The 19,039-nt window shown below is 36.8% G+C and overlaps 1 protein-coding gene across 1 annotated transcript; it reads right to left on the bottom strand.

The window, feature by feature from the left end:
- Nucleotides 8,601-10,997, bottom strand: LOC109823207 (probable disease resistance protein At1g12290). The gene is given in 3 exon segments (XM_020389493.1): nt 8,601-9,063; nt 9,065-10,844; nt 10,976-10,997. Coding segments are annotated over 3 exon segments (2,265 nt in total).

Genomic DNA, 19,039 nt, shown 5'->3' on the forward strand with positions numbered 1-19,039 from the left:
TTGTGCATGTTTACGGTCGACCGCCGCTCCATGTGCGGTCGACCGTGACTCAACCTGACTGTTTTCTTCGTTTTCTTCGTTCGTTCGGCTTCAGCTTTGGGTCTATACCTTAGACTAACAATCTCCCACTTGGAGACCAAAGCTCCATCAGCGAGTTCACCCGAACTCTCCCCTTCTTCATGAGCTTCTTCTCCTCCCCGAAAAATCCTTTCTTCAATCATCATCATCCCGGTGAGCTCGCCGATCCTCGTATTGTGGCTCCACCTTCATCTTCTACTCGTGAAGGCCAACTGAAGTTGCACACAACTCCAGTTTCTCAATGGTGACTGCTTTCGTCAACATATCCGTTGGATTTTGACTCCCCAAAATCTTCATTAAATGTAACTTTCCATCTTCAACTAACGAGCGTATAAAATGGTATTTTACGTCGATGTGCTTCGTTCTGGCATGATATACTAGATTCTTGGCAAGATGTATAGCGCCCTGGCTACCACAATAAAGAATTCCTCTCCCTTGCTTTAGATCCAACTCTTCCAAGCACCTGTTCAACCAGATCATCTCCTTGCTTGCTTCAGTCACCGCGACATACTCGGCCTCGGTTGTAGACAAAGTTACAATCTTCTGGAGACATGAGACCCAGCTCACTGCTGTCGATGCTAAGGTATAAACATACCCCGTGGTGCTCCGCCTCGTATCATGATCACCGGCGAAGTCCGCATCCACATATCCCTACAGTACCAATTCCTTTCTCCTGAAACACAGTGGTTTATTCGTCATTCCTCTCAAGTACCGTAATATTCACTTCACGGTCTCCCAATGATGCTTCCCTGGATTGCTAGCAAACCTACTCACAATAGGGAGATGAAACCTATTTGCTGCAGAACGACTGAGTAAGAGTATTATAATAGTGTCGTTAATTCATGTATCCGGAATAGGGAGATAAAACCTATTTGTCGCAGAACGATTGAGTAAGAGTATTACAATAGCATCGTTATTCCATGTATCTAGAATAGGGAGATAAATATATTACCGCAGAGCGATTGAGTAAGAATAGTATAAGAGTATCGCTATTACACAAGGAGGTACACACATATATGCATTATAAGTTATAGTTTTTGCTTGATACGGGTGTATCTTCTCTTCGGGAGCTTAGCGATCCTCATGAGAGCTTGAGGATAGATGATTCTCATGGTATCTTGAGAATAGTGTAGAGGAGTCGTGGACAAAGTCGTTGGAGACGGCGAAGTCGAAGAGTTCAGAAAAAGACAGGAAAATGGATTTTATTGTTGTTCGGTTGACCGCGCATGGCTCTGCGGTCGACCGCGAACGTGCACAAGGTCAAGATTTGTCTCTGGACTTTTCGCGCTCGACCGCGATGGGTTCTGCGATCGACCGCCAAAACCATGTAGTGCATATTCAGCCTCGGGTCTCCTGTTCGGTCGACCGCGATGGTCTCTGCGGTCGACCGCGATGCGGTTTTTGGGCCTGTGCTTGTTTTCCTAGATTGTTTAGGATTTCTATTTGATATAAATAGAAACACGACTTTTCTATGGTTTATTACTCATATTGTAATCAGAGATTATTTTCTAATCAGATCTCAGAGAGAGGGATTAGGGTTTAGAGAGAATTGAGAGTTTGTTCTCGATTCTAGTGAGATTGTGAGAGAGGAATTGTAATCTTTTCATACTCATAATCTAGAGAAGATATTTTCCTTCGCCATATACTGAATTATACTTGTGTTTCTGTCATCCTCTTCTCAACCCACCTTTGATAATTCCGCGATCAAAGGTGCTCGCACGGCGACTCGTATCAAGTTAGTATCAGAGCAATCAGATCCTGTGAAGGGGAACCTGTGTATGGTCCTTACTCGATCGCAATACAAGAAACTTGGCGAGATCCTTATTTCATTGGAAGGAGTCCAGAAATTAAGGAAGAAGAAGATGGCTGAAGGAGACAATTTAGCGAGGATTGATGTATTAGAGAAGCAGATCGAGATGATAGGTTCGACTCTTACACAACTCGTCAGTCTTATCCATGGAGGTGACAAACAAGGTGAATCTTCTTCGAAAAAAATTGTTGAGTCCGATGTGAAGAGAGTAGATTCAGATTCTTACGAGGAGGAGGAGACCGTTAAGGCTGCATTGTATCAAGGGGGTAAGAATTCTTACCAGAACCTGAAGATTAACTTCAAGGTGGAGATTTCTGTTTATGATGGGAGTGTTAACATCGAGAGGCTTGATGTCTGGACCGAGCGGATGGAGACGTATTTTACTCTTTATGACTACTCGTCAAAAGAGAAGATTGTGTTCGCGACTTTGAAGCTTTCAGGGCATGCGTTGACATGGTGGAAATCCTACTGCAAGCAGGAGAAGAAGGCGGTGTCATGAAACAAGTTCAAGGAGTTCCTGAGGAAGCAATTCTACCCGGTAGGATTCCTTGAGGAGCGTTGGTACAAGTGGTACAGCTTGCGCCAAAGAGTCAATCAAACCTTTCAAGAATATACCACGGAGTTCCAACATCAAGCAATGGTTCTTAACATTGCGACGAAGGAATATTCTGTGTTTATAAAGTATATGGCGGGTTTGAGTGATTACATCTGGAAGGAGATGAAGTTATTCACGGTCGAGACTATTGCAGAGGCGAGCGTGAAGGCTATTGCTATTGAGGGTAGACAAAAGAAGAGCAACGAAGCAAAGGGAGAGGCAAAACAAGTTGGAGGCGAGTCTAGTGGTTCTCAATCTAAGGAGGAGAGGAAGAAGGGTGATCCAGGAAAAGTAGGGTTGATTTGTGATCATTGCGAGAAGACATGGCACATAGCTGATCGGTGCTGGGAGAAGTATCCTCATCTCAAGCCAAGAGGATTGAAGAAGAAGGAGGAGAAAAAGGCATACATGATAGCTCAAGGTCCGAAAGAAATCCCAGGGATGACAGAGCCCAATAACACTCTCAACCTTATGGCAGGGAAACAGACCACGAAAGAGGACGAAGACCCGAGAGAGCAGCTCTTTGTTCTTAAGTTGCAAGTGAAGACTAGTTTGGTTGATGCCATAGTTGATCCGGGCAGCAAGAAGAATTTGATATCCGAGGCCTTGGTTCAGAAGCTGGGTTTGAAGACGGTCAAGCATCCGAAGCCATATCCGTTGGGTTGGATTCAGAAGGAGGAGAGACTAAGTGTAGTTGATCAATGCACTGTCATATTTGCGTTCCATGAGTCGTATATTGACGAGGTCAAGTGCGACGTAGTTCCATTGGATGTTTGTCAGATTATACTGGGTAATCCCTACTTATGGGATAGATATGCGATCTACGAGAGGCGGGCTTAGAAGTATACATTTACCAAAGGTGGTGAAAAAGTTCATATTTCATTCGGCATCTCTTCCGAGGGAGACAAGCTTGGGGACGATGACGCGAGCGAAGACGCTAGTGAATGCAAGCAAGAAGTTTGTCTCACTGTACATTAGACTTCCAGGAAAGCTATTGATAAAGAATTGCAACTTAGAGCGAACGGTGACTACGACGAGACGCGGGATGAATGAGTTGTTTCCGATCGGACGTCGAGACTAGTTTCCTTGCAAGGCCAGGTAGTTCAGAAAAGAAGGAGGGGCTCGCGAGTTCCATAAGCTCCAGTTCTAACTTGAACGGGACTTCAAGTTCCTAAAGGGGAGACTCATGATACGGGTGTATCTTCTCTTCGGGAGCTTAGCGATCCTCATGGGAGCTTGAGGATAGATGATTCTCATGGTATCTTGAGAATAGTGTAGAGGAGTCGTGGACAAAGTCGTTGGAGGCGGCGAAGTCGAAGAGTTCAGAAAAAGACAGGAAAATGGATTTTATTGCTGTCCGGTCGATCGCGCATAGCTCTACGGTCGACCGCGAACGTGCACAGGGTCAAGATTTGTCTTTGGACTTTTTGCGGTCGACAGCGATGGGTTCTGCGGTCGACCGCCAAAACCATGTAGTGCATATTCAGCCTCGGGTCTCCTGTCCGGTCGACAGCGATGGTCTCTGCGGTCGACCGCGATGCGGTTTTTGGGCCTGGGCTTGTTTTCCTAGACTGTTTAGGATTTCTATTTGATATAAATAGAAACACGACTTTTCTAGGGTTTATTACTCAGATGGTAATTAGAGATTATTTTCTAATCAGATCTTAAAGAGAGGGATTAGGGTTTAGAGAGAATTGTGAGTTTGTTCTCGATTCTAGTGAGATTGTGAGAGAGGGATTGTAATCTTTTCATACTCATAATCTAAAGAATGTATTTTCCTTTGCCATATACTGAATTGTGCTTGTGTTTCTGTCATCCTCTTCTCAACCCACCTTTGATAATTCCGCGATCAAAGGTGCTCGCACGACGACTCGTATCATTGCTTCCATGTTAGATTACCCGTGAGCAGGGTACATTCTTTGAGATTGTGGTATATACTGTTGGTAGGAAAATTGTAAAGACGAAAATGAAAGAATTAAATTTGATTTTATTCTCTCTAACTTGCTTAGAAAAAGAATGTTTACAACTCTCTTAATCTCGAATACAACTTAAATTTCTTGATTACAAAAGAGAAGAGAATTTATGTGAATTCTCTCCTTTGTTTAAGACTGAGTTCTTCACAGTAGCGATGGGAGCTTGAATCTTGTATCCCGTTGACGATTCGAACACTTCACCTTGCTAGAACACAATATCTTCCTCTTGATTAACGTAGAGGAGAACTCAGTGATGAGTATTTTTAAACTCTTAACGAGTTAAGAAACTCTAAATGAGTTATAACTCTGTAAAAGAGTTAGTTTAAACCGAATAATCGGTTACCAAGCCAAATATCAGGCTCAAAGATTATCGCCTCTCAAGAATTAGAACTGATCTCTCTCTAACAGAGATTTTCTGAATCTGAACCAACCAAACAGATCTCCCCTATGTCCCTCTCGAACTCGGTTGAGTTTGTTGTATTTATAGAGAGATTAAGGGGTGTAACTGTCCCCTTAATCTGCTCCGAAGTGGGGCTAAAATCCCTCAAATCGTGGGGAAACGGTTTCAGAACCGTTCAACACGTTTAAACAGGTCAAACGCCATCATGGGCGTTCTTGATAGCTGATTCTGTGTTTTGGACGTGTAACGCAGAATAAGGACTTGCGTTCAGGCTGAAATGCCATGATAAAATTGTGTTTCATCTCACACGATATTCGAAGAAGCTGTCAACTTGTAGTCTCTTCTGATTTGAGCGTTTGCGAAGATTGTCATCTTGTATTCTTCGTCTTAGCTCCTTGTAATATGAAAGTTGTCGAATCGTAACTCTTTTCGTCATCGAATTGTTGATATGGAAATCGTCTGATTGTAATTCACATCTCCAATACTTTAATGAGAATTCACTATCTGTTGTAAATTTTAGACAGCCTACATATACGATATGTCCTATAGTTATTTTTTAAAATTGGATGGGATCCTCTTATTTTAGAACCGACTACTCGAGGGTAGTTCGAGATGAGATATTTATTCTGTATATTTGAGGGTTGGAGTATGTTTCTTTTGACTGTTGTTTTTCATTCATAGAGTTAGGAATTTGTATTTAGGGAGTCACAATTTGAAACATGGTATATACATGAGGGTTTCCTTGTTTGGATTATTTCGCTCGACATACTAACTCTCGTATTGTGGATTCCTAAGTGCAAATCTCCAGTTAGAGTTATATGAATGATTTTATACTTATATGTACTGACTCTATTTTCTTATACTCCTACCCCTTTCCCTGGGGAGAGGTGGAGATGATCTCGCTAGCGCTTTGACGCTCGTTGTTTTTTCCCCCCTTTCAGGCAGCGAGTCCGATGCACAGAGAGTCGCAGGTTGATGGGATTTCTTCATAGACTCCATTTAGATATTTTATTTATAGTTATTGCAGAACTCCACATTTAGTTGTTATTTTCAGACTCTAGACTGGTATTTTATTTTGTAGAGGCTGAGAGCCATAGTGAGATTTTATTTAACTCATTGTATTTGAGATCTAGTTCAGATTCAGAGATATTTCTATTCTATTTCAGTTGGGCTCATTATTGATTTTTATTGATTTTTCGTCTGTGTATATCTGATTTTGTTCTACTTCTATTATTTGTCTGTATGTACCTTCACCTATTTGTTGATTTCACTAGAGAGATAGTGACTGTGATGATGAAACATGTCATAGCATGGTGGTTGGTGCTTGGCTGGTTTGACAATCCGGGTTTTACCTTGGACTGCAGTCTTGTGTGAACCCTGGGACGTCACGGTTTACAATCACACAAAATCCCACAAATAAAACCCTCAAACAATTTCTCAAATCCCTCACGATTTCTCTCTCAAAAGGGATCCACAAAACCCTTGCACAGCCGAAAAGAGTCTGCAGTTTCCCCTCTGCACGTCCTAGCCGATTGCGCCTCTGTTCTCTTAGCCGACTTTTCTCAGCCGACTTTTCCCCTCTGCGTTTTTTCTTTTCCCTTGCACGCAACCAGAAAAAACCCTAGACACGTTCCTATTTATAGTAAGGGGGTGTTTGTTTCAAAAAAAATTTGGCATTTGGGTGGGATTTCAAATTCTAGGATCAAAAAGTGGGTTTTTTTGGGTTTTAGAATTCCATAAAACTTGTTTGTTTCAAACCAAATTTTAGAATATTAAATCCCCAAATAATAAAAAAGTATTATATTTAAGGATTTGTGAAATCCTCTTTTTTGGGTGGGATGTGGGGTGGATTTCAAAAGTGTTAGACAAATTAAGGATTTCAAATTCCAAAAAGTTTGAAACAAACAAAAACATTACAAATTATAGTATTCCAACTCCCAAAATATTGTTGAAACAAACAAAGTTTTAGGAATCCCAACCCATAACAAATTACCTATGGATTTCAAATCCCATGGTGAAATCCATATCCTAAAATTTTATGATTTGAAACAAACACCCCCTAAACAGAAACCGAAAAATTCCAGGCCGGTGATTTGTCCGCTGCGAAAAATTCCAGGCCCATGAATTGTCCGTTGTACTCAGGGGGGTTATTGGTTGGGACAAATTGGGGCTAAGTGGGAAAAATGTTCCAATGGAACAATTTTCCCCCTTTGGGATATTTTGAGTGGGGTAAAATGGGATAATGGGATAATTTGAGCCTTTGATTTGACAATTCATGTGGGATAATTGATGATGTGGCACCTTATTAAAATATAATTTTATCTATTAATTAATTCTAAATTAACTTATCCAATTGATTTAGTATATTATTTAGTATATTATTATAATATAAATATTATTTTACTTTAAATTAAAATATAATATATTGTACTATACTTACAAATTACTATTATTAATTATTATATTATATTAATATTATATTAGCATGCTATACTATATACAATAATTAATATTACATAATATCAATATATTTAATATAATATTTTAATAATATAATATTTAATATAATACATTATTTTATTTATACAAAAATATTATATGTTATACAATAATTACTAATTAACATTATATTAGTATGCTACATTATATAATAATATTATATAATAATATATTACATAATATTATTAATATATATTATTAAAATATTATATATGTTATTAAAATATTAGTATATGTTATTATATAATATTATTAATATATGTTATTACAATATTATATAATATTATAATAAATAACATTATACTATAATTATTATTATATAATATTATTAATATATGTTATTAAATTATGTTATTAAAATATTAATTTATGTTATATTTTATATATCATGTCATATATTTATAATATAATTACATGTATTAGTTAAGTAATACAAAAATATTTTAAAATTATCCCAATTGCCTTCAAAGTGGAACAACATTGTTCCAATATGAAGGATGGGGTAAATTTTTACTATTGAGACAAATTTTTTGTATATGAGTGTGGTAATTTTATCCCAAGTGGTGTAATTGTCTCACTAGTGTTCCAAAAAACCAATAACATAAAAATGTATTATCCTTGTTCCATTGTCCCAACCAATAACACCATACAATTGAATCCATACCCAATTACCCCAATGAATAACACCAAACAATGTTGTTCCAAAAATTATCCCATTACCCCTAAAATTACACCAACGAATAACCCCCCCTCAGCACTAAACTCAAACTGTGTTTTGCTGTTCAGTGGTCACGTTCACTGTTCACTGTTCACGTGCTTGTGCCCCCACATTCACAGGCCAAAGCAATTGCCTTTTGTGACGCATCAAACCGACATCAGCTCAGCCTTTTGTGACGCATCAAACTTCGGACACTCGACAATACCGACAGCAGTGATCCATGTAGCATTTTTCAGCCGTACAAGAACCATTTCTTCGAGTTTAGAGAATTTCAGCGTTATTTCTAACTCAATATCACCCCTCTTTGTTGCAACGTCATCGTCTTCTTCATCGGCAATCACATGCTCCATACCATCGCATTCCCAAATTCCTAATGATTCAAGGTACGGGAGGTGCGCAATCCATGTAGCATTTTTCAGCCTGTCGCATGAGGAGCGTTCCGAAGCAGTGATCCACCAGAGAACGTGATCTTCTTCAATGCATGATTGCCACCCACATAAAATCGCTCCAAGCTGTCGAATTCTTCTTCAGAATGGCAGCTTATATCTACCGTTTCGAAGCAGCCGTCGCAGTGGGAGGGATGTCACGTCTTCCAATTCTGTAATAACGACCCTCCACAGGGACAACAGCCGATTTTTGGAGAGTTGCTCCAGTGTGTCGAGCCTTCTGACATCGATAGATAGAGATGTGATCCCGGAGAGCACTAATTCTTCGATGCTTGCTTGACCTTCAGTACCCCATGCGTTAAACGCGCTACCAAATAGCTCCAGCTGCGCTAGTTTTTCTAATCTCGGTATCAATCCATGAGGGATGCTTCTCAGAGAAAATGAAACATTCACTAACAAGCACCTCAATTGGATCAGATCTCCCAACTCCACAGGCAGCGAACTTATGTCAGTGTAGCTTAAGTCTAGGTATCTTAAGTGCTGTAGCCTTCCGATAGCTGCAGGAATTAATTTCACTGATGTTGTAGTTAAATGACATATCAAGGCACGTGAGTGCGTTCATGTTTTGAAAGAAACGCTCAGGGATCATATCAATATGGTTCCCCCCAAGAATCAGGGCCGACAAAGTGGGGCAATCGGGATGCTGGGGCAGTTGCGTCCCGGGTCGTCCGTGAATCAACCGAATCATTTTATCATCCCTTGAGGTCCACCCTGCGCCGTCTCCATCTGATTCGTTCTTTCGTTTAGTTTGATCGATAATAACCCATTCTTTCTTGCACTCTGATATTATCCATAAAGCCATTCCGCGAATAACATCGTGCATTTTTACCAAACCCACTGAAAAGCCCTGAACTTCCTCCAACAGGCAAGCTCTTTTGAGATTCTGGAGATTGGCATAGCCGTTGAGGTAGCTTTCTGAGCCCTTGTGGTCGCTTTCTGTAAGATCACCGTCTATAACATTCATGCTAAGCCAAAAATTGATGAGGTCGAATTCCCCTTCATCCCAGAGAGCCCGATCTCCTTGCCATAAAGCACAAGATAAGAAGCAGTTTTTTACATTGTCGTCGGGGAGGCGATCATAAGAGACTTTCAAGAGAGGGAAAGGGTCTTCTCCCTTGCTCCACATCTCCTGAATCCCAATCCTTTCCAGAGAATTGACAGCAACCTCCCATTCTTGCCAGGTCTTGTTAGCAGACATCGCCCGAGCGATGAGAACAATTGCAAGTGGTAGACCGCCGCACTTCTCAGCAACTTTCTCCGCACGGCTGCAGACCCTCTCGTCTGTGTTGATAACAGTTCTTGTGCCTTCACCGACGTTGTGTAAAAATAAATTCCAAGCCTCTTCCTGTTTCAAGCATTTAATTTTTATCAGCTTCCTGCATCCGGGACTAAGATTCTCTGATCGAGTCGTAAACAGAACTTTACGTTTAGGTACAGTGCCGCTGCTGCTGCTGCCATGCGTGGGATGAGGTATCCCAAGCCTTTCAAGCTCTAGAGGATCCCATACGTTATCCAATAGTAGAAGGAAACTTTTGTTACTCAAGTATCGACGTATTCGAGAGTCTAAGGTTGATGTACCTTCCTCCAAAGGCAATCCAAGTCTTTCAGCCGTTTCCTTCTGAAGCCTGTCAAGGTCGAGTACCTGAGATACAGCAAGCAAGATGACATAATCGAATCCGGCGGAAGCGACATCAGGATGATTGTTGATTTTCTGGAGAAGGGTGGTCTTTCCCACACCCCCCATACCCCATATCCCCACCATTCCTACTTCCTCGTCCTGCAGGTAACCAAACACCACCTTTAGGTACCTATCGGTTGAATCCGCTGTAGCATCAGACGTTAATGTCGGCACCCTTCGGATACGTGGAGCACGTTTCTCCGTCACGCGATCTTTAGGAAAATTTTCCTTCTTTCTTACAAGTTCCCTCGCTCCCTCGGCCGCCCTGGCCGCACGTTTGCTGATCCTGTAACTCGACCAACAGTTCCTTGGGCAGCGACCTCCGAAGTACGTCGCCCTATTACGGTAGGCTTCGAGGATCCTTGATATATCAGCTTCTCTGGATTCTACGTCCCTCTTCCACGTCTTCACCCTCTTGGTGGGCACGATCTCGTCCGATTTCGATGTGTCGGTTGCAATCTGTTGTAGAACCTCCTCCTTTGTCAGGCTGAGCTCCTCATAGGCCTCCCTGAGTTTAGCCACGTTCGCTTCAGTGTTGAGCAAATATTTGGCTTCTTCGATTGAGAGAGTGACTATGGGGCCTATGATGGGGGAGCCAACAGCACTGATGACACTGATGACACACTCCACAGCCACAATTAGTTTATCTAATCAAATTATCAATAATAATTTGGCAATTATGTACATATGTCGAGTCATCTGAGAAAACATCTTTCTTTTATCAATCTTTGTCTGACTATTAATTCAAAAATTCTAATTGACGAAATAGGATATATACTAAAGACGTGCAGAATGTTCATTTCAGTACTTGATTTAGTTATAAGATCATTTTCTATCAATCAAGTCAAAAGGTGAGGTTTTTTGTCATTGTTGTTTATGAATATATATTAATATCTGGGTAAATGTCGCTCGGAACAAATCTTTTGAGCTCATTTAAACATGCTTTTTTTAACACTTAAAACATGCTTTGTCTTCAATGAATTCTCTCAAATTATTAGTATGTGTAATATTGGAAATCTCAACCTTTTTGTCTCAATTTACCCCCAGTGCAGGGTATAAAAAACGCGCTAACAAGGAATAACGATAAGAAATGATCATTTGCAGGAAATTAGAGTTTTTCACAATTACATCTTTATTTTCTAACTAATAACAATATAAGTTTAATTCAGTTTATAACAACAATTGTTTATAAGTTTATGATTTTTTTCTTTTACTTCGAAACAATGCGCAAACTCCATGTTCAAGGTATATATATTTCTATATTGAATGATTTCCCCCCCCTTGGCTGATGAAATATTGGTGGTTACTGATTGCACAAACTATCTGTCAGTCTGATTTTGTAACACTAGTGTTTATGCACGTGCAATGCACGCGGTTAAATATCAAAATAATTTATTTTTAAATTTTATTACTATAAATAAGACAGATTCATTTTAATTATTAGATTTGCTATAATTTTTATTTAAACATTATAAAAAATATTGATGTAATGGATTTTTGTGCTAAACTGGGATCAATATACTTAACTGGGATATCATAATTGATTTTCGCAGAAAAAGATATCAGTTGACATAATAATATCTTCAAGCAGAATAGTAAAAGAAAATAAGTTAAATTGATACTACATGTATATCAGTTGACATAATAATATCTTCAAGCAGAATAGTAAAAGAAAATAAGTTAAATTGATACTACATGTCATATTCTAAACTCTACTAATCCATAGTAAAAGAAAATAAGTTAAATTGATACTACATGTCATATTCTAAACTCTACTAATCCCAAGCTATAATATGGAGTCAAGGATGAATAACAATATCATTATGAACTATAGTTCTAGCAATAAGAAAATAACATTTCTTATTGCATTGAAAATAGAATTACACTGCACTTTTCAACATTATAAGCTCATGTTTTATAATAAACAATCTCAAAAGCAAACATTATAAAAAAGAAGTACGATAAACATGATATATATATGAGATCTCAGCCTACATTATTTGATAGACTTAAAATAATAAAAAGACAAAAACTAAAGATTAATGGTAAATATAGTATAATTTTATGTGATGAAAGCAATCACATAAACATACAAAAATACTAACAATTTTGCATGAAAATTACTTCTAAAAATTCCTAATTTTACTCAAAAATTAAGTTAAGCTATTATAGTATAAAAGGTTCAAAAAATATTATCATTTATTCTTTTTATTTCATATTTTAATTGAGCCAAGATCAATCTTTCTCCACATTTTTCTTTTTATTAGACAATTCTAGAGTAGTGTCTTTATCATCTACATCAATTGTGATATCATGTTGGAGTTGAATTTCTTAAAATTAATCTCTTCAAATAATAAAGTCCAACACCAAAATCAACCCATTTGTCTTTTGCTCCCCCTCGAAAACTATAACTCTAATCCATGAAATGAGTTTGTACATAATGAAGAACAAAAGACAATGTCAAGAGACAAAATAAGAAAAAAAGAAGAAGGAATTGAATAAGAATCGCTAGGTTTGTACATGATAAAGAGCAAAATACAAGACGAGAGTCCAGAAATATAAGATGATATACTTGGATCAAATAAATTATATTATTACTCATAATTGATATGCATAAGAGACAAAATGTGTTGATAATTTTAAACTATAAAACAGCCTGTATGGGCCCTCTAACATAATTTTTTAAGGCAAGCAACCCCCAAGATTAATTTTGAAAACCTTTTTTGTTTTGTGAAAGAGTTTGGGTGTAAAGAACAAATGTTAAATTATCTAATCCAATTAAAGTAGAATAATAAGTTAACCCCATACATAAAATTTATTTTAACCAAAACTCATATATAAGTATTATAATTGGCATTGAGATCAAAGATATATACGTGTGAGATTCTCTTTGAATTTTATACAAATAGTATATATTTAATAAGAAGTACGATAATATATATATGAGATCTCAGCCTACATTATTTGATAGACTTAAAAATAATAAAAAGACAAAAACTAAAGATTAATAGTAGCTATAGTATAATTTTATGTGATGAAAGAAATCACATAAGCATACAAAAATACTAAAAATTTTGCATGAAAATTCTTTCTATAATTCCTAATTTTACTTAACACTTAAGTTATAGTATAAAATGTTCACAAAATATTATCATTTATTCTTTTTATGAAATATGTTGATAATTTTAAACTATAAAACAGACTGTATGGGCCTTCTAACATAATTTTTTAATGCAAGCAACCCCCAAGATTAGTTTTAAAAATCTCTTGGTTTTGTGGAAGAGTTTGGGTGTAAAGAACAAATGTTAAATTATCTAATCCGATTAAAATAAGATCATATAAGTTAACCCCATACATGAAATTTATTTTAACCGAAACTCATATATAAGTATTATAATTAGTATTGAGATCAAAGATACATGTGAGATTCTCTTTGACTTTTATACAAACAGTATCCATTTAAATAATAATAGTCTAATTAAACTTTGTGATCTGAAAAGAAATCAAACATACAATATAACTAATTACTTTAAAATGATCTAATCTAATTCAATAAGAAGACAATAGATGAAAGTACTGTGAAAGTTGTTGTAAATTTATAATTCATAATTTTTAAACAATTTAATCTATTCTAATAAGAAGAAAATAAAAAATGCACATACTTGTTGAAGGAGATAAAAGCACTGTAAAAATTATTGCAATTTCTTGATCTGAAAAAAAGATCAAATATATAATATAATTAATTACTTTAAAATAATCTAATCTAATCTAATGACAAATGCACATGCCTGTAGAAGGAGTGCTATAGAAATTATTGTAATTTCTTGGCTTATATATATTGGTATATGATGTTACATGTGAGAGGATAACAATTATAAATAGATTTATATTTAAATAATAATAGTATAATTAAATTTTGAAACTAACTATGCAGTACTTTGAACTACTTCAATTTTAGTCGGTGAGAGATCGCCACTTTGTGTGTTTGAAACTAACTATGCAGTACTTTGAACTACTTCAATTTTAGTCGGTGAGAGATCGCCACTTTGTGTGTAATTATTAATCATATAGCATGTGAATAATTGTTTGCAGATTGGCATTATTAATTATGTAGCACGTGAATAATTGTTTACAATTTGATCATTGATCACATATAAGAGCAAGGGGATAAATTTGACATTTAATAAATCGTCTAATCAACCTAAGTGTACTGTGAACTACTTGAAGAGATCGTCACGTTAAAGCTGTGTTCACAATGTCAGATGACAAAAGCCCTGGACCTGATGGATTCAGTGCATCTTTTTTCAAATCGGCTTGGAGTGTTATTGAAGATGAAGTATGCAAAGCTGCAGAGGAATTCTTTCATACTGGTAAACTTCTTGGTGCATTTAACTCTACCTCCATCACCCTAGTGCCTAAAATTCTCAATCCTAGAACACCAGCTGATTATAGGCCTATCTCATGTTGCAACTGTATATACAAAGTGATCTCTAAAATCATTACTGCAAGAATTCAGAAAGTAATTGGCTACCTGATTGATGATGCACAAAGTGCATTTGTTAAGGGAAGACTTATCTCTAATAATATCCTGTTAGCTCATGAACTCCTCAAACATTATGGTAGAAGGCATGTCTCTCCAAGGGTTGTTCTGAGTGTTGATCTGAGAAAAGCTTTTGACATGATAAGTTGGGGTTTCATCAGACACATGTTGACAGGTTTGGGATTTCCTACTAATATGATCAATTGGATCATGGAATGCATCTCTACTCCTAGATTCTCCTTATCACTGAATGGCTCCTTGCATGGGTACTTTGAGGGAGCTAGAGGACTTAGGCAAGGTGATCCATTATCTCCCTTCTTATTTGTATTAGGGATGGAGTATCTATCTAGGAAACTGAAGACTCTCAACTTAGATAGAAGATTCAAGCATCACCCAAAATGTGCCAAAATGAATATTACTCACTTGATATTTGCCGATGACCTGCTACTGTTTTGTAGAGCTGATCTAGACTCAATAACTAAAATGCACAGCTGTCTTCGAGAATTCAGTAATGTCTCGGGGTTGGAGGCTAATTCTAGCAAAAGCTCAATCCTCATGAGTGGTATTAATGATGAACTGAAGGCACAAATTTGCTCTTTCTTAAACTTCTCAAAGGGTTCCTTGCCAATGAGATATCTAGGCATGCCACTGATCTCAAAGAGGCTCTCCTTTCTTGATTGCTCTCCTCTGATATCCAAAATCTCAGACCAATTCCAAACTTGGCAGAACAGGAAAAAACTGTCATATGCGGGAAGAATTCAACTTATAAAGTCTGTTATTCTGGGAATACAAATCTATTGGACTAGCAATTATATCCTTCCGATCAAGGTGTTGGATAGGATAGATAAAATGTGCTCTGCTTTCCTATGGGGGAACAAAATTCATCTAGTCTCCTGGGCTGAGGTCTGTAGAAACAAGAAACTTGGAGGTCTGAGTCTCTACACTGCCAAGTTTTGGAATTACTCTGCAGGAATTAAATTGTTATGGATGATACATGCTAAAAAAGATCTTTTATGGATTAAATGGGTACATGAGAACTATTTACAAAATCAGGAGATTTGGCAAATTCAATCAAGGAAAAATGACTCTTGGATGTGGAGGCAACTCCTAAAGGTGAGAGATTTGGTGATCAACAGATTTGGTAATGTTGAGAATGTATATAGAGTTCTTGCTATACCTGTCTCAAAGATGGCAATATTCAAATTTCATCTGTATACAGTATTTTATCCCATCCTTCAGCTACTGTGACCTGGTCGAATACAGTTTGGGGGGGCTTGCACTATCCCAAACACTCTTTGATAATGTGGCTTGCTGTTCTCTCGAGACTATTGACCAAGGATAGCTGTGCCGTATGAAGATACTAGATGCTAGCCAGAATTGGTGTGTGCTGTGCATAGGCTCTGTCAATCGGCCTGAATCCAAGAAACATCTCTTCTTTGAGTGTCAATTCTCAGGTTTTGTTTGGAATGAAATGATGAAATGGCTTGGCTTTACATGGAGATCATGTGATTGGGATCATGTGATGAACTGGTTTTGCAACAACATGAGGGGTCTAGGATTCATGAAGAAGATGAAGAGAATGGTACTGTCGGCAACTATATACTGGTTATGGAAGGAGAGAAACTCAAGAATTTTTTAGCAAAAATGCCGAAGTCCAGACCAAATTGTGAGAGAGGTGAAGCTTTCAGTCCTTATGAAAGTGCTGCATGAAGACATCCCAGATCATTTGAAAGAGAAAGTTGAGAGGTTGTAAGTGAGTTTCGGGTTTTTTTTCTCATTGTTTGCCAGTATTTTATCTGGTTTTTGATGTACTCTCATTTCAAAATTTGGAAAATGAATAAAAATTTTTTCATTTACCAAAAAAAAAAGAGATCGTCACGTTGTGTGTAATTATTAATCATATAGCATGTGAATAATTGTTCTCAGTTTGACAATATTAATCATGTAGCACGTGAATAATTGTTTACAGTTTGATCATTGATCACATATAAGAGCAAGGGAGTAAATTTGGCATTTAATAAATCGTCTAACTTACCTAAATTGTTCTTTCATTCAGGTTTACATTTTAATTTAAACTATATCCTTATCTTTATACTATGTATATCCAATAAGAATTTATCAATTTATCAATTTATCAACTTACTCTTATTTAATGGATTAGTATTTGAATTTTAAGGACATTTTTGTCTACTAAAAGATTTTTCCGAACTCGTGCTTTTAAAGGGAGTATGATATGATTAGAAAGTTCAAATCATACAGTTAGAACGTCCGATTTATATCTCATACAGGGGTTTCCACAATCTTATAGTCATTTTGAAGAATTTTTATACAAAGACCCTTATACGAGTTGAGTCTATCCTTTTATGCTTAAAAATTATTGTTCAGATACCATTTGCATTATGATGTGTAGTTGTACTTACTTTGATGGAGAACATAGTTTATTATTTATTTAAAGAAGCTCTTCAGTTTTCCTTTCTAACAACTAAACCACTAAGTTCTATTTTTTTTTTCTAATAAACCTCCAACTTTTCTTATCTGACAACAAAGCCTCAAAGTTTTTACATGTCTTTTCTAAGAAGCCCTCAATTGTATTTTTAAAAACGAAGCCCCCAAGTTTTACTTTCTTTTATAAGAAGCCCCTATCTTTCTTTTTTGACAACAAAACTACTAACCTAATAAGAAAAAGTTGTGTTATGATGTAGTCATCTTTTCTAACAACTAGTTTGCCGAACCACGTAAATCTGTTGTCTCGTCTGAGTTACTTATTGTTTTCTGTGTATTCGATATTGTTTGTGTTGGTTGTTTTCTCTCGGGGTTGATCAGCTTCCGCGGTGGTGTGGGCGTCTCTCGACCCCAACACCCCCTCTAGGCTTGCATCTTAGGTCCAACATGTTGGCTTCTTAGAAGAGATGTACAACTTAGCATCTTCATTGCTAGATAAGAAATTTTGGGGATTTCTTAGAAGAGAGGTAAATTTTTGGGGTTTTGTTGTCAAAATAAGAAAAGGGACGGAATTTTTAGAAAAGATGACTTCAAATTTAGGAGCTCTTTAGACTGTCTCCCCTTTTTCACTATTGACCTTCCTTCTATATATGATCTGATGATCTTATAATAAGAAAGACTTTGAGAAATAAGGCTCAGACTCCTTGAAGATTGAAACTAAAGTATGAGTGCAGTTGTCATGCTTACTCTCCTTCACTTCGCTGCTTTCTCCCTTCTTGAAGGGCGTAACATACACTAAAGCTATTTAAGTGACTCTCTTCCAGAAAGTTAAAAAAAGAATTTAACAATTACTTTTAATAAAATTTAAGGGAGGTTTATGATATATTTTATGATGATCCGTTACTTTTTTTTAAGGTTTTAGTAATGCTAAAGATACAATCACAAGGATCGTCTCAAAAAAAAATCATGATATAAAAAAAAAATGTCCACGCGCACGCATGCATGCACACCGTACTAGTTTAATCTAAAAACTACTAGATTTATTCCGGTCCTTTGTAAAATGATTACCTAGATTCAGAAGTGATTTCATCAATTCACGCATAACATGACTTAAAACTAAAAACTAGTACGTAGATTTATTCGAATACCTTATAAAATGGTAGGAAAAAAAGTAAAAGATATAGAAATTTATTCAAAAAGAAGAAATTGGTTAGATATATAGTTTTGAGTAAATAAAGAGAAGAAATACATATACCTTATAGACAACTGTCACAATGACAAACTAGTGTGAATTACTGTTTCGACTTTCCTTATTCTTTTCACTTGCTTTCTACATAATCAAAGAACTTCTAATAAGTATTCTTTAATCAAAATAAGCTAAAGTCAGATGTAAAGAAAAACATGATATATTAGAAATAAAGACTGAAAATTCTGCAGCAAACAATCTGAAACAACAGCCCAAGGTAACAAAGAGACAGAGTGAGTGAGTGAGTGATATAAGCTAGAAATATTGTGTGGATGGTCCTCTTTGTGCCACTTCCTCTTTACAGATATTCATCAGTCATGTGGCTATACTTTGGTTTCACATCTCACTCTCTACACTTATTCTCATTCTTTGTGATGTTGATGCTGGAAAAAGTTTTTATTCTATCTTTCATTGGAATCAAATATTGAAAACTGGCAAAAATAAGCTAGAAATATTGTGTGGATGGTCCTCTTTGTGCCACTTCCTCTTTACAGATATTCATCAGTCATATGGCTATACTTTGGTTTCACATCTCACTCTCTACACTTACTCTCATTCACTGTGATGTTGATGCACTTGGCATGCCATCACAAAAGGATCATTTGTATGACATT

Source organism: Asparagus officinalis, chromosome 9 (assembly GCF_001876935.1).
Source record: "Asparagus officinalis chromosome 9, Aspof.V1, whole genome shotgun sequence".
NCBI classification, from domain to species: Eukaryota; Viridiplantae; Streptophyta; class Magnoliopsida; order Asparagales; family Asparagaceae; genus Asparagus; species Asparagus officinalis.